Genomic DNA, 25,402 nt, shown 5'->3' with positions numbered 1-25,402 from the left:
TCAGGTCAGAGTCAGACCCAGTTCCAACAGCTTCACTCCCAAAGGATGATACTACTAGACCACGGCATTAATATTCAGTTTGTAACATCTAGCACAACAGACCTGCGGTTGTCCTTTAGTTTGGACTATAGACTTGAGGGTACTCGAGGTTTCAGTCCAGTGTTCCATGTACAATATGCTCAGGAAAAATGGACCCATGCATTAAATATACAACAATACAATGTTCCCAGTGCATTTATAGCTTGGAGTAAATTATCAACCTTGTAACCTTTTATTAAAAAGACTGTTTGGAAATTAATTACTATTATTGAGTGTACTGTTAGTAAGTTTTAACGCATTCAGAGAAAGAAACCTGCCCACTTGGTTTGTTAAATTAAAGCTACCAGCTGGAAGCTGATTTGGTTAGAAACAGCTGGATGGTAAAAAAAAAAAAAAATCTGCCTTTCAACACTTCTTAATCTCACTAATATGTCACAATTTTTACACCTAATTATTTATCACATGAGATACAGTATGATGGTGTTTCAGGTGCTGGTAGGCAGATTTTGTTATCTTTAGACAGCCAGACTAATTGTTTCCCCAGATTTCTGTCTTAATTGCTAAGCTACCTCTAACTGAGTCTGGCTGCAGCTTCATATTAAACAGGCCTAGACAAAAAAAAACAAAAAAACATTTTTCTCTATATGCTGATCTATCCCTTTAAAGATCCTGCATACCCACACAGGGCCTTTCATTACGTCAAGGTGATTAGAGTTATATTTCAATTCAGAGGTGGGTGGCGTTATGCTCGGAATTATGTGCGATTACTAAAGTTGGTGTATTATTATGAACTATAAAGGTGTAACTTCCACAAGGGAGCAGCAAAACTGAAAGGAAAGTGAGGAAGATATCAGTCAAGCTGAGTGTGCCCACTCCCACACAGTTCTGAGTCTACCAAGCAGAATGATGTAAAACACCTGAATGGCGGTTGATGGATTTGTGGGCCCTTTAAGATGAAGAGGCTTATCCCTTGTTACCTATTAAATGTTATTGCCATGTGTATGCCATACGGACTTATTTCTGTGTGGAAATGCTACTAAAAGATGCATGCAACATTTCCTCACTTTAAATTAAGATGCATTCTCACAAACAACAGATAATTTTACACTGGAAACTTTAATGTAAGATGTGATTTATACATAATTCATTTCCCATTTTCACAGGAGAAAACATCTGTGATGCAGTGATTATATGCTTGACATTATTCTATTTAGGGACAACGAACACAATACGCTCTGCAGAAACCTGAGCGGAAACTTAACGATTTGTTCTGGTCACTCAGCATAGTTCACTCTATATATATGTGTGTGTGAGCATGTGTGTGTTTGAATGTGCAGGTTTTTGTTAACCGGTATATCACATGTTGAAATGTGCTAACGTATGTTGGCATATATAAGTGTAAGTGCATGATTGTGTGTGTTTGTGTTTAAATTGTATAGTGTGTTTGTATTTGGGGAGCTTGCCCGGGATTATAAGTGCAGCTTCACAGTCCTGACCTTGAACACTTTGGCGACTGTCTGCTTAGTCAGGGCCATTGCATCTGCTCATGTCAACGCAAACAGCAGCTTAAATGAACTGCAGTGCATACTATCTATCTATCTATCTATCTATCTATCTATCTATCTATCTATCTATCTATCTATCTATCTATCTATCTATCTATCTATCTATCTATCTATCTATCTATCTATCTATCTATCTATCTATCTATCTCCAAACTAAACCCATCTTTTCTTCTCACTCCTCCTCCTTTCAGTGTGTAATTGTGTGTTCAACATGAGTAACATCTATGAGTCTGCCGAGGCCACGCTGGGCTTCATCAGCTCTCCGTGCCTGACCAAAGTGGAGCTGAGAGTTGCCTGTCGGGGGATCTCGGACCGCGACGCCCTCTCCAAACCTGACCCCTGTGTGGTACTGAAAATGCAGTCGCACGGGCAGTGGTTTGAGGTATAGTAATGGGGTGGGATGAGAGGGGGAGATGCATAGCTGGAAGATGAAGGTGTGCTGAAAGAGTCAGCTCACACAACACGTATTTGATAACAGTAAAAAAAAAAATTGATGAGAACTGTAGGCATGTGTGCATGAAGCTAATACAACTGATAGATTTTTTGTAAATAGCCTGATTACCAGTATGAGATGTACAAGAGTGAAAAGTTTCTTTATCTACTTTTCACATTCTGTTACAGATTATTCCTTTTAATTTTTTTTTTCAGAGAGCACTTGAAATTATTGAAGCATTGAATTGAATTCATGTTTGACTAAATTATTATGTGTAATCAAGGCCCTTGGCTGTCATACAGAGATGTGATTGCGGGTTGTATTCGTTTCTTTTAAATTATGAATGCTAATCGTCACAGACGGCAGAAAAAATAATAACTTTTGCAGACAGATTGTATTTATCCAATCAAATGCTTTTGATTCAAAACATTTAAAAAGGGGTGTATAAGTGCCGTTATGTCTAAGCTAATCTTAGCTCTCTCAAATAATACTGAAAACAATGAGAGCACCAAGCTACTAGAATTATGGGCAATTTTATTGGGCTCATTGTGCACAGTAATATAGGTCAAATAGATGGAAAATTATCACTCTAGAATTTATTTTTTAGCATTTTAATCTCTGCAAGACAGTGGACAGACACATGCTGAGTGTCCTGCCTTCCTTTAAAATATGTACTTACACCCACGCATCCATGCACATTCTCACACATTCAGTGCTACAGAGACCCACACTAACAGATGTACAAACATCTATGTGGATTTGCACATTTGACACTCACATACACTGTCACAGGCACAAAGGCACCACTATGCACACACACACACACATGCACACACACACACACACACACACAGATACCATTTCCACTGTGTTTCCAGATCAAGTGCTCAGTAAGAAGTGCAGCATTATTCTTTCTTTTGAGACGGAGACACCAGAAAAAGTGATTTTGGGCTGCCTATGTGTGTAAATGTGTATGTATGTGTTACGATAAGCCCCTTTGTTGTAGTGTGGAAATGTACAAATGTTATCACTGCCCTTCAGAGTTTCTTAATTGAATAATTGCTTGAGAGAGAGAATTTAAACCACTGGGCTTATATGTGTGTGTGTGTGTGTTTGTGTGCTCATGATTCTTTTTGTTTTAATGAGATGCCAGCCCATTGAGGTAAGTGTCAAAAAAGGCCAAATCTCTATGTTTGTATGTACTTCGAGTCACTTTTGTCTCTGTAGATGTGCTTGTGCCAATATTAACAATAAAAGAGACCCAGTTGTTGCTGCTAGTGTTGGATAGGTTTTCTTGGCAGTACTGAGATAGACTTTTGTTTGGCTTTTATTCCTTTCTATGTCAGGCAGTTAGAGAGAAAAAATGTGAAATCAATATTAAAACCATTGATGCTTTTCTATATAGTCAAACAGCTTGTGTGATTTTTAGCCATTAAGAAAAATCTATAATCCCAATTCTCAAGCTGATAAGCGTAAACAATGGGGTAATGACTGTTTGTGGTAATTGCTGCAATGCTGAAAGGTCTGCTGAAGTCCCAAACAAGGCACAGTAGCAGTGTGGTTGACTCAAATCCTTGTACCTCAGTTCACTTGATATAAATGGAATCAATAAAATAGCACAGTTTGAGAAAACATTAGCTTTACATGGACGGGCCCTTACCATAAGAAAAATAAAAGTATTTCATATAAAAGTAACACAACATATGAAGTTTAATATTTATTTCAACTTATAATTAAAGACCTCATTGGTGTCAGAAATAGATATAAAGTAGTTCACTAACTTTAATTGGGGATGAAAAGTGTTGAATAAATACTGATTAATTACTGATTAAAAATATTATTAATCAACAATGGGATAGCCTAACAAAATATTCATTAATTGGAGTATAAAGAGAACAAAATTGACTGATTTATACAGAAATATCTAAAAGGTAAAATAACAAAGTAAATCCAAGCCAAACAATAATAGCATTAATTGTGTATCTTCATTTGCGTTAGAATTGCCTCCATGCTCTCTGATCCCTGTGTGTTTTCATTGCACGTGTGTGTTTGCAGGTGGACCGTACAGAAGTGATCCGCAGCAGCAGCAGCCCAGTTTTCTCCAAGATCTTCCTGGTGGATTACTACTTTGAAGAGGTCCAGAGGCTTCGCTTTGAACTTCATGACATCAGTTCTGGCAACAATGGCCTCCGCGATGCTGACTTCCTGGGAGCCATGGAGTGCACCTTAGGACAGGTTAGCGCACCATTTGATTGGTCAATGCATCGCAGTCTGTATACATGTGGGAGAGATTCATATAATGGTTTGCGTGTGCTCACCATATGAACCAGAAATGTGTGTGGCTATAACCACCAAATTGCATTTAACCAGTATGTTTTTATCAGTGTGCAGCTGTGTCAGTCCTATACATGTATGAATGCAGCCTGCATGGTTTGAGTATAAGAATAACAAGCTGAAATATATAATCCATTGTAAAGTCCCTTGAGCTTGTTGGGATGTATCAGGTAATGTCTGCTTTAATTAGGGTGAAAGAGCAACTTTAAGATTAGTGAGACCAGTGTTAGCTGTGGATGGAATGCTAATGTGATCTTTTCACTTATGTTTGGTTACTCTCACCATCTGCAATTACACTGTGTTTTCACTGTCCTTGAGTTCTTAATTCTGCAACGCCCTGAGGGTGTGTCACACCGTGTTTTTAAAGCATTTATAGGTGTGTATGCTATTGCATATGACCTTGTTGCTCACCTAAAGGTATTACTGCCCTTCTTTAAAATAAAGTTTTAATCAATATTTAAAGATTTGCTTTATTTTCATTCTTCACTTAACATCCAAGAGTCTTTAAAGTAAATATTGGAATTGCAGTAGTGCTCAATACCAAGTTGGATAAGTTGGTTTCAGGGAATTACCAACTGTCATATGGAATGGAAAGAAGTCAGCAGCTCATAGCTTTAAGGTCCAGACGGCAATGGAGGGGAGTAAAACATGTTGGTTTCCACTGGAATCATGTTTTCATTGTCAAGATGGGGGATTTAGAATAGCTGGGAGAACTGAGATAAAAGACATGGAAGAAGAGCCAGAGAAGTTTCTGGGTGTGAACAGCAACATTCTGAAAAGAAACAAAAAGTAATTGCTATGATAATAAAAACCCCTGTTTTGAGATTTGATATACTATGTTGTGAAGGTATAGATATTTAAAGAAGTTATAATCAATATTTTTTATATTTACAATAAAGTGCATGAAGGTGTCTAGTTCTAGTGATGAGCTGTAGGAGGCTGTTTTCAGTGAAAATATTTAAAAATACTACTGCTTCCTTCTGGTCTCCCCCAAGAGGCCAAAAATGTGTTATTGCAGGTTTAAATTGTATGAAAGCATTATTTCCTCTGATGTAAAAAAACATTTTATATTAACACTGAAGGGCATGGTGGATGAGTGGTTAGCACTGTTGCCTCACAGCAAGAAGGTCGTGGGTTCGAATCCCGGCCTTTCTGTGTGGAGTTTGCATGTTCTCCCTGTGCTTGCGTGGGTTTACTCCGGGTACTCCGGTTTCCTCCCACAGTCCAAAAACATGCATGTTAGGTTGATTGGTGACTCTAAAATTGCCCGTAGGAGTGAGTGTGTGTGGTTGTCTGTCTTTGTGTGTCTATATGTGGCCCTGCGACAGACTGGTGACCTGTCCAGGGTGTACCCCTGCCTTCCACCCGAGAGAGAGCTGGGATAGGCTCCAGCAGATCCCCGTGACCCTGAGCCAGGAAAAGCGGGTATAGAAGATGGATGGATGGATTAACACTGAATCAAACGAGTCCTTTCACGTTTAAGGTGGTGCTACTGATTCGACTGAGAATCAACACCCCACTCTGCAACGTTTTGCAGCTTATTCTTTTGGTGGTTGACACCCAGTAGATTTCACCAACTTTGTCTTGTCAACATGAGCAAAGTGAAACGCTGGATGACATGTATGGAGTCTCTGTTTGTTTCAGATCGTCTCACAGAGGAAACTGACCAAAGCTCTACTGAAGCAGGGAAACACCGCTGGAAAGTCTTCCATAACGGTACGATACTGTTTCTGAAGAACTGAGCCCGACTCAGCTACACACATATGCCAAAGTCACACACGTACACCACCTCTTGCACTCAGACACTCAGAAGATAATTAATTTGATGATGTTGCCTGTTCAATCTGCTCAGCTCCTCATTTCCATCTAATTTTCTCTCATCTCCTTCTCTACCTCTCTTCTCTCTACCTCTGTCTCTGTCTGCCCTGCCCCTCTTCCCCTTCTCCCGCTCCCCTCCCATAAAGGTGACAGCAGAGGAGTTGTCTGGTAATGATGATTACGTTGAACTCTCCTTCAGCGCTCGTAAACTAGATGACAAGGTTTGTGCAACTGTGCATATATATATATATATATATATATACATACACATATATATTTATATCTGTGTTTTCTGTCATACATCTGTATGTTTATTAGATTTAGATTAGATAAACTTTATTGGTCCACAAGGGAAATTCCTTGGTCACAGTAGCTCAGTTACATACAGACACACTTGAATATGTGCAATATACACAGATATAGAAGTAAATATACACTATATACAAACATACATAGTCAACACCACAGAAGAGACTGTGGTGGAGGATGGTGGAGTCATCTGCTGCAAAGGGGGGAGTTATTAAACAGAAGGATGGAGAACGGTATGAACGAAGTCCTGTACCGTTCACTGTGACAGAGGAGCTGGATGAGTCTGTTGGAGAATGAGCTCCTGTGACCCTCTATGATCTGGTGAAGTGGGTGTGAAGAATTGTCCATGATGGAGAGCAGTTTGTCCAGTGTCCTCCTGCCCCTCACTGACTCGAACGTCTCCATGTCCCTGCCAATAATGTGTCCTGCTTTCCGGATCAGTTTGTTGATCCGACTGATGTCCCTCTTGGTGGTGCTGCTCCCCCAACTGGCTACAGCAAAGTAGAGGGCACTCGCAATGTGTGTTTAATTATGTGGGTGGAGGGGTTATGGGACTTGATGATGAAGCAACTCATGCACAATACAATCTGGGACTGAAAGAGGCCTGGCGAGATAGGTGGGCATTCCCCTCCCCCAGTAACCCCCTCCTATCTCCCCACACCGCACCACACACAGATAACTATATTAATTTTCAGCCTCCACTCGCACACGCACACATGCACGGCCATGGATGACTAATCCAAACAAGTTGTGCCTTAGGGGAAAGATGGAAAAAAGTGCAGGAGGGGTGGATAAATTGGAGAGGACCAGATGAGGATGAGTGGAAGAAACAGCAAAGAAAGAGAGTAAAGAGGGGTGAAATAATGATTCACTTAGCGTATGAATGATTTAAGGTGATCAGAGGCAGCTCTGAGACAATACCTTATATTTCATTCCATATATACTCATACCTTATACCTTTCTTTTCTGAAGGATTTCTTCAGCAAATCAGACCCTTTCCTGGAGATTTTTAGAATAAACGACGACGGAACTGAGTCGCTCGTGCACAGGACCGAGGTAATTATGCAAACACAAAACAATAAAGATGTAGCTGACTACCTCACATCTGTGATTACGAATAATTCTGGTTTTATTGTATTGTGTATTGTATTTCCACAGACGGTCATGAACAACCTGAGCCCAGTTTGGAAATCCTTCAAAGTTTCCTTCAACACACTCTGTAGCGGTGACCATGACAGGGAGCTAAAGGTGAGTATCCAACTGTATCTATTTTTAGCAGATGGCCAACATCATTTTTTTAACACAATCTGCAACAAACTCAGTATGACAAAGTCTTGGCCACAGCTTCCTTCATTATTTAAGCTTCCCCAGTGAGACACAATGCACACTTAAAGTGCTGAGGCCCAAACAGCACCCGAAGGCCTGCAGGTATTTCTTTTCAGGATGCTTTGCTTTTGGTGCAGCATACAAATGATGAGATTTGTAAAACATAGGCATTGCCTGAGTGCCACATACCCACAAGGATTTAACTGAAACCGAACAACGTGAGCAAATCACAAATCAGCCTCAGTCATCTCCTTTAATTTTCTTCCTCAAGTCAGGAAGTTGAGCTCAGGTCATGGGGCTGCCTTTTGTAACACCACTAACTGTGATAGTTATAAACCTGGGTGGGTGTAAAATAGCTCAGTGGTCATCCTAACCTCTCACCGCTGCTGGACAGAATATATGTGGCCATACACCAACTGCAAACAGTTATTCCATCATGAATAAACATGAGCTCATTCATTAAATATTCAGAGGCATCTTAACTCTGCATGGCTCCTGACAGCAGGAGAAAGGGCTTGCACATTCACACATGCACGCTCATGCGTGCCATCGACTATGGTTTCCAGGGCTACCTGTTTGAAGCATCAGAGCTATAGTGAGAAATGGCACAGCAGAGATTTCTATTCAGACTAGAGCTTCCTTTTCACCAAGCTCTTAACTGACCAGTACATAAATGCATAACCCTTCTCTGCAGTGTCTGGTTGTCTCTCCCCTTTGTATTTCTCCTTAGCAGTTTCTCCACCTCTTTACTTTTCTTTCTGTCCCTCTGTTGGTCGTTCCCTCGACATCCAGCAGTTAGTATTCAGCGAATGGAACCGAGGTTCTTCATTTTTTCATTACGCTCTCCCACAGCTCTCAGCAGCTTGAAGTGGCTGCAAAAAAATTGGGTGTTTGCTCAGTGTCAAAGACACAGATGCACATACGGTCCACAAATGATCGCACAGGCAGGCAAAAAAAAGACACGCACACTTCAGGTACAGGCTCTTGGAAGCTTGAGGAGGAGACAGGAAATAAGGGGATTACTGTTGGTCGTTGCTGTTAATCAGGTCTTGTTGGATTGGTTCTGATCTCTAGTTGCTTGGGTGACCTCAGACAAGAAGGTCACAAAGCTCTAAAGCGAAATGACTCATTCACAGCAATTAAACCTGTGTTAAAGGTGGAAGCAGTTTTCTGCGTGTGTGTTGGAGTGTACGTCTCTATTGACCACTGCTATTGAATTTTATTGATTGTACACACTGCGGGCCAATACCTCCTGTCACCTTTTGAAATTATAGGCTTGTTTGTTTATGATGTGCTAAGCCTCGACCGTCACATTTCACCACTGATTAAGCCCATTTATCTTGTCTAGTAGCTCCTTTGAGAGAAACAAACTGTTTCAACTAAACACACACACATTCATAAACATGAACCTGCCTCTTAAGCCGCGTCCCTCTCAGCAGCCTCAGATTAATATTTCACCGCTCCATTGCCCCCCCACTAATACCACCTTATCAATCATTCAGCATGGCATTTCCCTGCATGCCTGTGAGTGCATGTGTTTGTGTGCATTTAGGTGACGGCCGCAGCTGCGCTCTAACTGAACGGCTGTGTGCTCCTTATATTCCAGTGCACAGTTTGGGACTGGGACTCTAATGGAAAACACGACTTTATTGGGGAGTTTCAGACCACTTTTAAGGAGATGAGGGCAGAGCAGGAGGGCAAACAGGTAAACACACAAACTCAAGCCATGTGGAGAAAATGCATTAACAATGTATTTGTTTGCACAATTTTTACACATACAGTCTGTCTCATGTTTTTTTTCTGTAAAAGGATATGGGCAGCTACCAAGAAGAATCTATACAATAATAAATACATCTTCATTTGCAAGAATGATTTTATTTCACATTTTATATTTCTTGTGGTGTTTGTGCTTTAGTGAAATGCCTCTGGGTTACATTCAATTAGGCTGTTTTTAAACACTCTTGGGTTTTCCCGACATTGTCCATACTGGAAATACGTTTGTGGTTTGGAATCTGTCCGCAGGCGCTATTTTTGTTTAGTTTTACACTTTTGTGTGATGAATGTGTAATTACACTCATTTCATATTCACACCACACCCAAAGCTGCACCACCAACATTAAACGTGAGTGTGTGTCTGGTTTCCTAGATTCAGTGGGAGTGCATCAACCCTAAATATCAGATGAAGAAGAAGAATTATAGAAACTCTGGTGTTGTTATTCTCAACCATTGTAAGGTGAAGTAATACAATATCAGTCTTATATCCATTTCCTTTCTCCAAATCTGTTCCTTATGGGTCAATAAAGACTAAAAATGTATCTTTTCATATCTAGTGAACCTAAATTTCAGTGTTTTCACTCTCAGATCATTAAAATGTATTCCTTCCTGGATTACATCATGGGAGGCTGCCAAATTCAGTTCACAGTAAGCTCTCTCAACATTTCAACATCCTCAGTATTTACAGGATCATGTCATTGTTTGTTTGTGCCCACTGATGCTGTATTCTGTTTCTGTCCCAGGTGGCAATAGACTTCACAGCATCCAACGGAGATCCCAGAAACAGCTGCTCTCTCCACTATATCCACCCCTACCAGCCCAATGAGTACCTCAAAGCGCTGGTGGCTGTAGGGGAGATCTGCCAAGACTATGACAGGTAATCACCACTTCATCAATCATCATTTAGCTAACGCTGACACACAGTCATGCACATCCAAACAGACACACACAGAGTTTTCCTCTGACCTTTGATGAAAGGTTGCAAAAAGGGATTTCTATATACTTATAGGTAAACAGTTTTATAAATTTCACAGATTTTATTCATAACTTGTCCTTGCCTCTGTACATTTTTTCATCTTTTACAATAAATCGTGTATCTCTTTTTCTGCAGTGATAAAATGTTCCCAGCATTTGGTTTTGGAGCACTGATACCACCTGACTTTAAGGTAGGACATATGGGATGGCTGTTTATAGGTGCAGATTTTAGATCTCTTTCGGAAGCACAGCTTGTTTTTGATCACCATGAAAGGAAAATGCATCTGTCAACCTGTAAATTAGACTGAAGATGTTTGGTTTGCCATGGCAGTGAAAAGCCCTGTGTTCTATACTCGAAGGTTTCACATGATTTCGCTGTGAACTTCGATGAGGACAATCCTGAATGTGCTGGTGAGCTCCCACACACGCATGCACACTTTACTTAGGGGCATCACAGACATCGCAGGACCAAAACAATCCTAAAGTATCGCTGCAGCACGCTTCTCATCTCTCTGTCACTGTCAGTCCCATATTTTTCTCTCTATATCTATCCTCACACTCGCTTTCATCCACATGCGCACACACACACACACACTTAGGTACAAACGCACACATGCAGCTGGGAGATTTGTCACTATTCTGCAGGAAGTATTTCAGGCTCTAAGATACAGAGAAAAACAACACTAATCTGTATGTGTGAAATGGGCTTCTGCGCTGTGCTCCCCACATAGCTGCATTCCCGTCATGAAGGAGTGTGTGTGTGTGTGTGTGTGTGTGTGTGTGTGTGTGTGTCACCTTGTGTTTGTGTGGACTATGAAAGAATGCTTTCTGAAAAATGCCCAGTCACCTTGGAGTGCAATCACATGCACCGAATCTGATTTGTTTTAGCAGATATTTACAAGTACAAGAACTTTGACTTGGCAAGGTCATTGCAGTAGAATATATAGACAAGTAGACAGGACAACAAACAAGAAAAAAAAAAAAAACTCCACATGTGTGTTGCAGGGATCCAAGGTGTGGTGGAGGCCTATCAGAATTGCCTCCCTAAGATTCAGCTGTATGGGCCCACCAACATTGCCCCAATTATCCAGAAAGTGGCCTCGGCTGCCTCAGAGGAGATGCACACCAAAGAGGCCATGGTGAGAGTGAAATTGAGAAAGATATAAAAAAAGAAAGTCTATATCATTTCTTTCCTGTTGTTGTGACTGTTTGTGTTTGCACTGGTATGCTGGAAAGACAAATAGCAATAAAAAGATAAAAACCGACACATCAGAGGAGCAAAAAGACAAAGAAGAGCAAATAGATGAATTGAAGGGGAGGGGGGTGATTGATATTAATTCAATTCCAGTCAAGTTTTAGAGGACAAATTCTTCTCCGCCTTAATGCCTTCTGCTTCTCTCTGGCTCTCTAGTGGATTAGAATGACTTTTATTCAAATTAGTCCCTTACAAGAAGCCACTGTCAAAACATAAAATTCATTTAATATGTACTCCTACCTCCCATTTACTCCCCTTTTTACCCACTGATTTCTCCCCTCCCGCTTCCATCCCATTAGGAATATTTCATCCTGCTGATCTTGACAGACGGCGTCATCACCGACATGGCAGACACACGGGAGGCCATCGTTCATGCCTCCCACCTGCCCATGTCCGTCATCATTGTCGGCGTGGGCAACGCAGACTTCACAGACATGCAGATATTGGACGGGGACGACGGGATCCTGCGTTCACCCAAAGGCGAGCCTGTCCTTCGTGACATCGTCCAGTTCGTCCCCTTCAAGGACTTCAAACATGTGGGTGGCAGTGGGGCAAATGGGTGATGGGTTGAGGGTAGAAGTCCTGCATATCTGGAAAAAACATAGAACGTCAGCAAATGCATTCAGGTCAGAAAATGTGACAAATTCCCTGGAGAAATCAGGAAACATCAAGATGTGCAGATAGTTCACTACAGTAAAAAAAAAAAAAAAGCAGCAAAATTAGTTTTATAACATATTTTTGTAGTAGATGCGATTTCTCAGCTATTTTTGTACTTTGTACTTCCTCACAGCCAGCATAACTATAGTGAATACCAAGCATGTTTACTTTAAAACCTTAAAGCTTTCTCAAGTTGAATAACAACATTAAAGAGCATAAGAAATGTTGGAAGCATCTACAGAGGCATATCCACTCATAAAACGTTAAATTTCACATCAGGGCCACAAAGTGAATAAAGACTATAAGTAGGGTGTGTGGCTTTAACTGTTTCAGTACTGATGCCAGTGCAATACTGCAGGTACTGTCCTGTACTGGTATCCATCCATTAGCTATATCACTTATCCCGTAGGAGGCAAATAGCAACCCATGAGTCAAATCCAGCATTGTAGCTAAATATTTGACCACTTGATAAAAGCTACAACTTTGCTGCTTCAGTTAATACATCAGATGATCTTATCTTCATTAGCTTTCAGAACTTGATGTTTCATAACCAGGTGTGGTCATTACCCTAAATGTATTAAGATTCAATAACCAGCATAGTTATAAGTTAGGCTTTTCTTTTTGTTCACTTGCAGCAAATAGGCAGCAGAATTTTAAAAAGCTACATTTCAACAGGATGTAGGTGTGTGTGTGTGTTTGAGGGAGTGGGTGGTAAGAAGTGCTGTATCCAGGGGGGTCGCGGCTGCGACCGTGTGGGCATAATATAGTTGGTGTCCTCGTCAAAACAGATCAGCTGTCTACACACTGCCCGCGTGTGTGTCACTGCGTTGTGTGCGTGTCTCTGATGGCATTAATTTCGCCTGGCTTTGACAGAGGCTGTTTGGCTGTGTCTGTTACGGTGAGTTTGGTCTGTGACAGGTTGGAATAAAAAGTCAACCAATTACTCAGCTGCTAAACAGAAAGAGGGTATGTCTGTGTGGGTGCGGGTAGGTGAGGTGACTGCTCAGCAAATACAAGAAGAAACATTTCGTGAATCAAAAGTGCATACTTAAAGTGACAGGCAGAGGGAAGAAGTTAAGAATACTGTAAATCTGGAGGGAAGAATGGGGAGACAGCACAGAGGGGTGGAGAGAGAGTCAGCCCCCTGGTGGTGTTGGTGGTGTTGGAGGGGAGGTCAATAGGAGTCTAGAGCTAAAGACAAAAGGGAGCGAGGGAGTGTGTGACAGAGGTGGAGAGGTGATTTTCTGCTCTGTCGTTTCTTTTCAGAAGGGATTAGTAGGACAGAGCAGCTGTGTGACAGGCAGAGAGGGGGATAACAGGTAGATAGCAGCGGAGGAGCAGGAGGTAGGGTGGAAATGAGAGGAGGCGGAGGAGGGTGTGTGTGCGTGTGTGTGTGTGGGGGGGGCACTTTGATGATGCATTGTCTCGGGGAATTATGTGAGACGGAGTACGACAGGCTCTCTGACTGCGAGGATTTGGAAGAGCGTGTGGTGTGGCAGTATCTGTGCCTGTGCAGACAAGTGGTTGGCCAGTGGGTGTGTGCAATTATGTATGTGTGTGTTTGTTTATGCATTGCAATAAGGGTCTTTACTCACTAATTATAGTGGTGTGTACTTTTGCTGTATATGAACATCTTGTGTTTTTAGTCTGTACATTCTTCATTAAACATTAAGTTCACTGATAAAATAAAACATTTAGCTTATTGAATTTATGAAATAGATTTACTATCTAAGTCATATTATATTACTACTGCTGGGTTACAATCTGGCAGTCTTGTTTTATAGGAGACATGAACTGAGCCCATAAACAATGTGATCAAGAATTGCATAAATATATATAGTATATATATTGTATAAATAAGACAAAAAAGTGAACAGGTGAAATGTCATACACAGGCACTTAGACGTTCCAACATAGTGAAATATTGAACACATCCCCTAAAGATAAATATCTGGAGGACATAATCGGAGTACAATAAAATATTTAAATCTTGGTTGAGATTATAACCTTTCTTTAACTTTCAATAGACTAAACGGCAAGGTCTCAGTTTTTTTAATAAAATGTGTCCTGAGTATGATTCAAAATGATAAGAAAAGTCCAGTGTTTGCATAGTAGTTCCTTCTAGGAATACCCTTTTCATGAATACTTTGAAAGGCTTTCTTTAAGCTATGTCAATCCACCATAAGTGAAGTTATAATCATTTAAATAAAAGCAAAATCCATAGAGTGAATATGGGCAAACACAGCTGGACTACATCAGGTTTTAGTTTTCCTCATACAGCAACTGTCTAATGGTAAAAAGTGTTTTATGCATAGGCTGTAACAGGATCTGCTGCATTTTTTTCTCCTGTGCCATTTTCTTGCTTAAATACCTATGAAACCGAGCTCGGTACTGGAGGACAAAAAGGTGAAAGCAGGGATGTTTCGAAGTTGTCAAATGAGCTTGTCTGATCACATCAGTCTCACTGGTCTAGACCTTTGACAGCGTCGGACTAAACAGTAAATGCTGGCATTCAAGAATCACGCATGACTGGTCATGTGTGTGTATTTGTGACCTCTTTCCTCCTCTCTTTCTCTCTCTCTCTCTCTATATATATATTCATTTCCAGGCCTCCCCAGCCGCCCTGGCTAAGAGTGTTTTGGCTGAAGTTCCTAACCAGGTGGTGGATTACTACAATGCTAAAGGCATCAAACCCAAGTGTATGTCAGACTACGAATCCACAAGAACCTTCAGCCCCTGACAATAGACTTCTGGCAAACATATATATATATATATATATATATATGATGTACTGTATAATATATATACACATACAAGAAGCACAAGCACATATACACATACAAACATATTTCATACTACTAACAATAGTCTAGCTCAGAGAATTAGCTTGTTCTGGTGAAAAAAAAATCTGAACTACTCCATTCATGACTATTGCATGTTTGGCCACAGTGGCATTACTTGGGAAATTATTAATATCTACTGCATATCTGAATGATGTTTATAGAAATACAAGCAGTATTCTGAACCAGCATGCAGGATCAGACAATAGCCCACCCAAAGAAATGACACTCTTACCTTATTTAGGTAACTAGCAAGTACATAGACCAAAAGATCTGTGTGCAGAAAAGCTAAAAGATGTGACTGTATAGCCTGAAATGCTTAGAATTAGCATTGCAAATGTTATTTATGGCAACGGTAGTGTCCCTGTTAGTGCACTGCATAAATGCATGCATAATTCAAAACCTGCTAATATCCAATCTCTAGTAGCTGCTTGCTAGTTATGAAATAAAGTATCTCTGTCATTTGAGTGACATTCAGGGTTGTCTCGGGTGTTTTGGGTTTTTTTCTACAGATTTTTTTGAGATTTTACTAAATGGAAATTAACTGAATAATTGTAATAATTTCTTAATAACCTTCTTACATTGTAAAGAGTTTTACGAGGATAGCTAAGCAATGTGGTAGACACTCATCTGTGAGCTGAACAACTTTTTATGTATTCTGCATGATGATTATATTAAAGAAACTTTGGTTTTCTCAATTTGGTTCGATCTCATGTTTGTGTGCATGTGTGTGCATACTTGAATTACCTAACTATGGGGACATAACTATGTCCACACTGTCACAAAAGAGGGGCTCATGGTAAACTATGAAATTAGAGCTTGGTGTTTGGTACACAGTAGTTAGGCAGGTTGTGATTAGGGCCAATGTTTTTTCAGGTATCCAAGAAATTTATGTTAAACAAAATTTTCCTCCAAGGGGAGAAAAACAACTTTGTGTGTATCTGTGCAGACATACACTTTGGAGGAAAAACTTGGTACCTTGTTATTTATAGTTCCAGTTCCATTCCAGTTTTTTTTCTCTCCCTGTTTGCCACTGAATAGATGTATGTGCACACCTTCACTGAGATTACATATCACACATATCTCTTTCTTTCATGGACAGCCCTGTTTGGTCTTGGTGCTGATGAATGAGCATTCCCCTATACTTTAAACTGCAACACGTACTTCTACTACAGACAAAAATAACGCTGTCAGCCCTACAGAATTTCACTCTCTTTCCCTTTCTCTCTCTGCTAGTCAGACATTAAAATGCAAGGATAAGTTGTTTTGCTAACCTCCATGCAGGTGATTAGGGCAAACGAAAGGTGGGCTGTCCTGAGAGTACACTCCTTATGTGCCTCAGTCTCTGATGACCAGATCAGTATTCACCTCATGAGCCTCCTGATTTCAGAGGTATTTCAATGAGAGAGACTGAGGAACAGTTTTATAAAGGCTGGTAGAAACCATTTAAAATGAGCAAAATCCTCTTCTTTTTTGAAACCTAATATCATTCTCTATTTTTTATGTTTAAATGGTAGAACAATATAAAATCCATCCATTCATCATCTATACCCACTTATTCCTTAACCAGGGTCACAGGGATCTGCTGGAGCCTATCCCAGCTCTCTTTGGGTGGAAGGCAGGGGTCCACCCTGGACAGGTCACCAGTCCATCACAGGGCCACATAGAGACAAACAACCTCACACACTCACACTCACTCCTATGGGCAATTTAGAGTCACCAATCAACCTGACATACATGTTTTTGGACTGTGGGAGGAAACCAGAGCACCTGGAGAAAACCCACACAAGCACAGGGAGAACATGCAAACTCCACACAGAAAGGTCCCTGCTGGGTTTGTATTTGTATCAAACCGTCAACAATGTTAAAACACTGCAGAGTTTAATGGACTTGTGCATATTAAGTTTAATAGGTCAGCAAGTTAAGCGGTAAACTTAAAATTATAACTGTGGCTGTGCGGAACCTTTGACATGATCCTCAATTCTGCGGAAGTGTTTTGGTTCTGTACCGGAAGTTTCGAGGGTGACATTTAGAACGGGACAAAAACGCAGGCATGGCTGTCCATATGTCGTGAGAGCCCGTGTCCTTTTTGTCCGTGGTTGTTTTTTATATTTATGTATAAGCGGACCCGTTAAATAGCAAAATGGCGACGTGGAGCTGTCGGTTTGTTCTTCAGCGGGGAGCTCCGCTCATCTGTCTCCGAGCAGCGGCAGCTCACAGGTGCTAATGCTAACAGGCTAGTTAGGCTAATGTCAATGCAGAGAGCTTTGCAGTTTAATTCACTGACTCTCTAATATTTGCTAGTGTTTTAATGTTGCCATTACAGTAACGTTAAAGCCATTGCGTCCTTATGGTGACTGTATGAGTTACTCATTAGCTAATTCATCTGATAAAGCTTTCAATCATGTTAATCATAAAATACTTGTTTAAATTTGCAGGTAATGATCATAGCTTTTGTAACAAAGTAAACAATCTTGGACATTGTTTACTGATAACTTGTCTGATGATGGTGATATATTTATAGACAGTTCAGGTTTAGTGTGTGTTGTGATCCTCTTTAAAGGATTTTGTACAGTTCTGTCCACACCTGTGGACAGGTTTTTAAAAAGTTAGCATGAGAAGACATCAGGTAGTGTATAATGAGAGGAGCTCTGGATGGCGTAGTGCTAGTGAGTTCTTTGTGACTTTATGAGTCAATGTTTTTCAAGCAGTGTTAAGAAAACTCATGTATACATTTATTTGTTGTGTGGACAGATGTGAAAATGAGATTATTTTGGCTTTGGCCAACATTATATGTAGTGCATCTCGTTATCAGTCGTTGGTATAGGTGTCTTTGTCAGTTATGAGATATCTTTTTTATGTCTTTATATCTTTAATGTTAGGTATGTATGTTTATTTATTATTCTGGACTGTGAGTCTGTAATAAATTATTTAGTCATTACCTTTTAATGATCAATATATTCTATCATTTGTGCAGGTTGTTTGCCATAGCTCATATTATTATTTGGGTATTTCTATATTGTAATTGCATGGAAACACTGATGTTTTTAGTTTGCTACGTCAAGTGATTGTTTGCTGATGAGTAATGTGTTGATAACCATCAAGCAGACGTGGGAAGACTTTAATATGACAAAATGCCACCAGGGTTAACTCAGTTTTATTTTTTATTTCTGCAGGGAAAAAAACTGGTAACTAATAAAGTGACTCAGTGTGTACATAAATTGGGTCTGGAATGATGATCCTCAGACAATTAAGCAACAATTCTAATAATTATTTAATTCATTTGTCAAAATAACAGAAATGTCCAGCCATCTTACAATATGTAAATAAGTAGCTGCTGAAAGTTTGTCAAACAAACTAAGCGTCAAAAGTCACTCCTTTGGAATTCAGGTAAAAATGTAAACATTGATTGATGTGGCAAAATAATCATTATTTCCAGCCCAATAAATAAGTGGTGTGTGTGTGCATGTGCGTTTGTGTTTGTGTTTGTGTTAAGTAATGCTTTAGTATTGTTGGGAAACAGTTGTGAGTATGTGTTTGGCCACTATTACTCTAAATGGATAATGGAAGGCAGTCTTCCAGGTAAATGACAGTACGTGATACCCTGAATCTTTTGTCTTGCAGCCCTGCACAATTTGTAGGTTCTATCAGGACACTGAAGACCACAACATGGTTTGAGGAGCACCTCACAGAAGACAACCAGCAGTACATGAGGAAGACCGCAGCAGAGGAATACAGAAGACAGACAGCTGAAAAACTCAATCCACTCAAAGACGAGCCCTGGCAGCGACATGAATGGGCCGAGGGTAGGTGTCACGCTTAGTGACAGCTGTGTTCACAATGAGTACTCTTCCTGTTGGCTCGCAGTTTTACCATCTTTTCATCTGATTCTGTTCCCAGGTAGTCGAAGGGTTGGATTAGTTGCCGTGAAGCTGGGGATGGCTCCCATCTGGACGAAAACAGGAGAAAGACATGTAGTCACCATGTTACAGGTAACTCACACACACACAGAGACACACACACACACACACACACCTGTCATGTTTTCTGTTGGGCCTTAGCTTTGCACCAAACCAGCTACAGCTGCAAAGGAACAGCTTTAAATCTTGCCTGGAGACACTGATCAGATTTTGTAATTGCTACTCCTCTGTGTTCTTTAGCAATCCACTCCTCCCTTACAGCACAGTGCAAATAGGAGATATTTGATCTGGTTTATTTAGAGAACATTTGAATCTCATTGACTAATCTAATAATAAAGAAACCAAAACCTAAAAATGTTTAAAACATGGAATTTTCATCTAATTGCATGTTTGAGTACTTTTTAGTGTTGCAAACAGATGATCATTAAATGAAATACTGCACTCATACTCTCGTCTGGTTGTTAATCTAAGCCTGAAATCTGTTTTTCCAGGTGCAGGACTGCCATGTACTAAAGTCTGTGTCCAAAGAGGAATTTGATGGACATACAGCTGCTCTCATTGTAGGAGGAAAAAACATATCACCATTCTATGTAAGAAACTGCTGTTAAAATTATCATCTCAGAAATGGCATATTCTTGATTTCCAGAAACATAAAATGGTTTGAGTGTAGTGGAAAAGTTCTTTTGTAAACAGAAACATTTTAGGGGAAAAAGCATAATGAAAAACTTCTGTGTTTTTGGTGATGAGACACCGGTATTTATAATCAGGCTGCTCTCGTGGCACATAAATGTCAGCTTCATTAATCATGGTCTGCAACAGTAATATTCTGTTTGTATTTTCTGGATTTTTACTAAGTTGTAGCATGTGAGAATGTCATTTTTTATTATACCACTCTCAGCACTCAGCCACAATCAATCAGCTAGTGCCAAAACATTTTACCACATCAAAATGTTATCAGCAGTGTTTGTCACACATAATTAATGATTCAATCTCTGTTCACTAGTGTACATACCTAACACTTTGGCTCATTTTAGTTCTGGCTGCATTTCATACTGTTAAAATCAAATTAGTGTGTGACAGCTTTACGGAAAGATAAATGAATTTTGCTATTTTCCTGTAGTGTTGAGCTCATGGCAGGTTTCACTGCAGCTATGTCCCTCCCCAAACAGTTCACAGCACACTTCATTTAAAAATTGATGTTCAGGTTTGTAATATATTCCAAGGTCTTATTCTTGCTTCGATTCTCAGAGCTAGAAAAATGTAACCTTGACAAGACAGTCAGCGTACGAGCTCTTTGCTCTGTGAACCCACAATACAATACCCACAAAAAAGGCAGACAGTTTGAAGGAAGTTAGTTTTAAGAAAAACACCTGTGTATGAGGTAGAATCTCTCCTTTTATATTTTGCATTCATCTTTTAGATAAACACAAAAGAACATGGGTGAATAAATCAAAGTGTAATTTATTCATTGGGTCTTGATGGATTCTTGATGGATTGCTGTAAGGGTTTCTTGTCGAAGTTGTTTTGAATCCCTCTCACACAGCCACATCACTCCTCAGTCAGAGGCAGAGTTTGTCAGAGCGAGAAGCTTTGGCAAGCTGATTTTCAGTCAACAGAAGGGGAGAGAGAGAGTGTCAAGTGACTGGAGGGGCTGAGATGAGAGCGAGCCGAGTGAAAGCAAATGTCAGAGACACTCACTGCCAAGTGTGCGTGAATATGCCCGGCAAGAGTGTGTGTGTGTTTGGCTCCTGTACAGCCACAACAGGCCCACAGTTAATTTTAAAATGCCAAATTCCCACTGCTGCTCAGTGCTCTTACTTTATCCACTTCATTTCCCTCTTGTCATCATGATACTTTTGACTTACAGAGGTCTGAAAAGGAGATGGAGATGTTCAGGAATGCAGGCGTGCCTCCAAAACAGAAAGTCACCACCTTTAAAGTCACAGACAATGCCCTCATAAAGCCAGGTACACACAATGCATTAGTTTATAATTAAAACCATACTCATTTTCTAAACTTCCCATGTTCCACAACAGACTCTTTTATATTGGTTTAGTAATATTATCTTGTTTGTTGTGTGTTCAGGCACTCCTCTGTATGCAGCACATTTCCGTCCAGGCCAGTTTGTGGACGTCACAGCCAAATCGTAAGTTATGTTCTGCCAGCTTTCCCTCCTCCCTGGCACTCTCTTTCTCTGCTGCCTTTCCTACTTCATGGCCTTTTCGCATCAGCATCACTTTTCATAGACAGATTATTTTTTGACTTTCCAAGAAATTGTAAACTTCTCTTTTTATTTCATTAACCTCTGGTGCCAGAAGTCAGCATGGAAGTAATCTGAAAATATGAGCAAGTTCATATGTTTATTTTTTTTTTTGTGTGTAGCATCGGTAAGGGTTTTCAAGGTGTAATGAAGCGATGGGGGTTCAAAGGTCAGCCAGCCAGCCACGGCCAAACCAAAACACATCGCAGGCCAGGAGCTTCTGGACCTGGAGGGGTAAGACACACACAAAAACTGTATAAGATACTCATCCATGCCAGAATTGAACAGTTGGCCTTCATAATCCAGCAAAGTGAGCATGTGTGTCTTTGATCCTCTGTGACTAGGATCCAGCCAAAGTTTTCAAAGGGAAGAAGATGCCTGGCATGATGGGCAACATCTACATCACAGCCTATGGACTGAAGGTACACACACTTACAAGAAGACAAACGCACACAGAGATAGTTTTTACCCTCACTCTTTTTTTCATCTGCCCCCTCTCTGTCTCTCTGTCTTCAGATATGGAGAGTCAATACCAAGTATAATGTGCTGTATGTTAACGGCTCTGTCCCCGGCCACAGAAACTGCTTAGTGAAGGTAAAAACAATCATGCACACTTTCAGCAGTGAAGTGTAAAGTCGAAGGTCAAACCCAGCATGCCTAGTGTTCTGACAGGGACGAGCGACCTTGCACTTGTGAAAACACTGTCACGTCTGCAAGACAGTGCGATCCATCTTCATCAACACTGTGCTAGATCAGCATTGTGTGTCTGTGTGTCTGTGTGTGTGTGTGTGTCTGTGTGTCTGTGTGTGTGTGTGTGTGTGTGTGTGTGTGTGTGTGTGTGTGTGTGTGTGTGTGCATATTGTATTTACTGTGAGGAAAATTATAGTGTATCTTAATGATATTAGTTATATCTGCACCATCCATCTCCATACTCAGCATGTTGTGCACACCTTACATGTGTGCGGATGTATGTGTGCAGACACACCCGCAGCTTATTATTTGTTTTGCAGACAAGCGATAATGAATACAAATGAGCTTTGTATTTCACCCAGCTCAGCTCTCCTTCTCTCTCTCTCTCTCTCTCTCTCTCTCTCTCTCTCACACACACACACACACCTGGATCCACTCCAAATTACCCTAAAGGGTACATATGCAGGTTAATAATGCTTATTCATTATTATTTGTTATTGCTCTTGTGGGCAGCCCTAATGTTTCTGTGTAAATGAGGAACAAATATGTTTTATTGATTACAAGTAAAACTAGAGCTGCAAGTGATAAATTTCATTATTGACTGATCTGTTGATGACATTTTTGGTAAATTGATTAATCATTTAGCCAAGTCATATTGGTTGTCATGGTCTAGTGAGGACACAGAGCCATTGCAGGGTTGGTGCGTTTAACCAGGTTGAAAACTGTTCGAAAGAATGAATGGCACAAATTTTATTAAATACTTAAAAAAAAAAAAAAAAGGCCTATTTTGTTCATGATTTGTTGAAATAAAATTGTCATCCTCAAGATGTCAGTCCCAGTTAATTGGAAACATCTTTTGAGCGAGTGTATGTGTTAACAGTGTAGTCAAACAGTAGCTTTGTAGAAGCATTTTTTAAGAATGTAACGTGCCATTACAGCATATTAAAAGGATCATAAATGGTATAATAATGGTGGGTGATTTTCCTAAAGATCCAAGATCCAAAAGATGTCATTTTGAATCAATCAAAAGAGAAAACTATTAAATCCTCCAATTTGAGAACAGTTATCAAAGTTATTAGCAACAGTTTGTCTTTTGACTCTTTCAGCACCTAAGATGAGACTGTCCTCAGACCTATTGTTATAAGTGTGTGTGTGTGTGTGTGTGTGTGTGTGTGTGTGTGTGTGTTTTTCAGGTAAGAGATACTGTGCTGCCAACCAGGAGCTCCACATTACTCAACCCTCCTTTCCCTACTTACTTTACTGAAGAGGAAGGCGACCTGGATGAAGACCTGTATGACGACAACTTGTTCATTCACACAGAGCCATCATTAACACTATCCTGATCTCTTGCACACACACACGGACACACACACTTGCATACATTACTTTTACACTTATACCCCCATAACGTATCTGGATCCTGTAATAAAGTGTGATTCCTTCAAATGTCTTAAGACCCTCTTGTTTATTTTTTATTTCATTTTCTGTGTGCGATACAAGAGCATAAAGAAGCCCTGTCTGTTTGATCCAAACAATTATTATGATCCCTTTCCCTCGAAACCATGGTAACTGTAGGAGTGATGATGTCATTAGAGGATCCCCAAGCTGAGAGCGAGAAAGGAGGAAAAAAGGCAGTGAAATAAAACAAGAGACAGAAAGAAATGGTGGGGAAATGTGCAGTAGGGGGGAGGGAGGGCGTGAGCTGGATACAATAAATTGCAGAAAACAGTGAAAGACTTAGGTGAATGCAGACAGAGGAGGGAAAGGGTATGTAGGGGGTGGAGGAATGAATGGAACTGAAGGCACAGAAACAAATACAAAGGAGTAGAAAGGGGAGGAAGTGGAGAGACAAGCTGCTGAAGGTGTGGAGGGCAGCTAAATGGGGAAGAGAGGGAGAGACAGTTATGGGGGGTTGACAAAGGGTGACATTTGTGCATAAGAGGATAAATGAGGACATTAATGTTGCAGCAGGAACCACTGGGCGCTTAAGTCTGTGTGTGTGTTTGTGTTCGGTGGTATTGAAATGAGAAAAATCTCAAGCTGGGGGGATGGAGGGGCTGACAAATCCCCTCCTGCGCTGTGTGGACCCCTCCTCCCCATTTTAGGCGACAAATAACCAAATGAGAATCATGTTCTCTTAGGTGTTTGACTCTTGTTTAGTGTAAATGTATCCTCAGAGGCCTGCATGTGATTCAGTCCCTCTGGTTTGGTCTCTGATCTATATCTGCTATATAATTTGACAGCAGAAAAAACAAGGCTTTGTTTGAAATGCTGCCAAGCCTCACAGGGTACCCTGCAACAATACACACTCAGAACTGATGCCTTTCCCCTAATTGAAACAACACACAAGAGCCGGCAGGCTCGGGGATGCGTAACGTACAGTAGCTCGGTGTCATTTAGATAAAAAGACGTTAGGTGATGATGCAGTTTGTGACAAGCAACGTCCTGCTCCATATAACATGCCACAGCTTGTAGGTCCATAAGGCAGCAGCAGGTTCTTTGAAATGGTAATGATATCGTTTCAAAGTCCTGCTCTGTGGAGTCTGCACATCATCAGGCTCATGTGGGGGTGGATGAGAGGAGGTGGAGTGGGGGGATGGGGGGGGTCTCTGCCTGTTAAAGCAGCAGAGCAGAAAGAAAAAGACAATAAAATCCAGCCCAGCGTCTGTAGCTGTGGTCTCCTCTGATTCAGCTGAGGATTGTTAGCTTACTGTGTGGGTGCTTGCATGAGATAGAAAAACAAATAAATAAATAAATAAATAGAAATAGCTAATGCCATAATAGTTTAAGGAGACCCAGAACAATCGGATATCAGCATCTTACTCTGAGCTACTGGTTTACCACATTAAAGTGCTTTCAAACACCAGTGGCAGAGTCCAAATCAGGTCTCAGAGTCTCAATCTATGCTGCTGCAGCTCTGTGAGGATTTACTTTGGGCCTGTTCAATGCTAACATCATCATGCTAACATGCCTCAAATGAGATTAACATCTTCCTGATGTTGCTTCCATCATCATCAACATTCGCCAGTTAACACTTATTAGTACAAATCAGGTGTTAGCTGGGGCTGATGGGAATGTCTCCAAGTTTAAGTTTTGACGTTTTGGCCCGTTGATGGTTCTATATGAAAAGCAGAGATTACAGAAATGAAAATCATCTTTAGGGGAACATGAATATGTCCTGTGAATTTCACATTAATCTACAAATTGA

The 25,402-nt window shown here is 40.5% G+C and overlaps 2 protein-coding genes across 4 annotated transcripts; both read left to right on the top strand.

Moving 5' to 3' along the window:
• The first annotated feature begins 1,807 nt into the window (after positions 1-1,807).
• cpne4b (copine IVb) lies at positions 1,808-15,253 on the top strand. Its single transcript, XM_026300405.1, has 15 exons — positions 1,808-1,986; positions 4,093-4,272; positions 6,016-6,087; positions 6,336-6,410; positions 7,471-7,554; positions 7,657-7,746; positions 9,431-9,529; positions 9,971-10,057; positions 10,186-10,245; positions 10,341-10,474; positions 10,709-10,763; positions 10,932-10,983; positions 11,578-11,711; positions 12,127-12,363; positions 15,093-15,253. The coding sequence occupies exons 1-15, from the start codon at positions 1,816-1,818 to the stop codon at positions 15,222-15,224; spliced, it is 1,662 nt and encodes a 553-aa protein (XP_026156190.1). The 5' UTR covers positions 1,808-1,815; the 3' UTR covers positions 15,225-15,253.
• A 2,084-nt stretch (positions 15,254-17,337) lies between these two features.
• mrpl3 (mitochondrial ribosomal protein L3) lies at positions 17,338-23,644 on the top strand. Of its 3 annotated transcripts, none has more exons than XM_026299525.1 (10): positions 17,338-17,544; positions 18,949-19,130; positions 19,225-19,316; positions 19,736-19,834; positions 21,112-21,211; positions 21,330-21,390; positions 21,627-21,738; positions 21,849-21,926; positions 22,021-22,098; positions 23,388-23,644. In XM_026299525.1, the coding sequence occupies exons 1-10, from the start codon at positions 17,468-17,470 to the stop codon at positions 23,535-23,537; spliced, it is 1,029 nt and encodes a 342-aa protein (XP_026155310.1). In that variant the 5' UTR covers positions 17,338-17,467; the 3' UTR covers positions 23,538-23,644. The 3 variants fall into 3 exon arrangements, with proteins under 3 accessions (XP_026155310.1, XP_026155311.1, XP_026155312.1); XM_026299527.1 differs by lacking the exon at positions 17,338-17,544 and adding an exon at positions 18,587-18,714; XM_026299526.1 differs by lacking the exon at positions 22,021-22,098.
• Positions 23,645-25,402: the final 1,758 nt, after the last annotated feature.

The sequence above is a fragment of the Mastacembelus armatus genome, chromosome 11, assembly GCF_900324485.2.
Source record: "Mastacembelus armatus chromosome 11, fMasArm1.2, whole genome shotgun sequence".
NCBI lineage: Eukaryota > Metazoa > Chordata > Actinopteri > Synbranchiformes > Mastacembelidae > Mastacembelus > Mastacembelus armatus.
This window is presented reverse-complemented; position numbering and strand designations above follow the sequence as displayed.

Bases quoted from the DNA above. Each gene is read 5' to 3' on its own strand.
- cpne4b (XM_026300405.1), top strand. From the start codon at position 1,816: ATGAGTAACATCTATGAGTCTGCCGAGGCCACGCTGGGCTTCATCAGC. The intron at 7,747-9,430 runs GTGAGTATCCAA...CTTATATTCCAG, and splicing joins ACCATGACAGGGAGCTAAAG to TGCACAGTTTGGGACTGGGA. The intron at 9,530-9,970 runs GTAAACACACAA...CTGGTTTCCTAG, and splicing joins CAGAGCAGGAGGGCAAACAG to ATTCAGTGGGAGTGCATCAA.
- mrpl3 (XM_026299525.1), top strand. From the start codon at position 17,468: ATGGCGACGTGGAGCTGTCGGTTTGTTCTTCAGCGGGGAGCTCCGCTC. The intron at 17,545-18,948 runs GTGCTAATGCTA...TTTGTCTTGCAG, and splicing joins CGAGCAGCGGCAGCTCACAG to CCCTGCACAATTTGTAGGTT. The intron at 22,099-23,387 runs GTAAAAACAATC...TGTGTTTTTCAG, and splicing joins ACAGAAACTGCTTAGTGAAG to GTAAGAGATACTGTGCTGCC.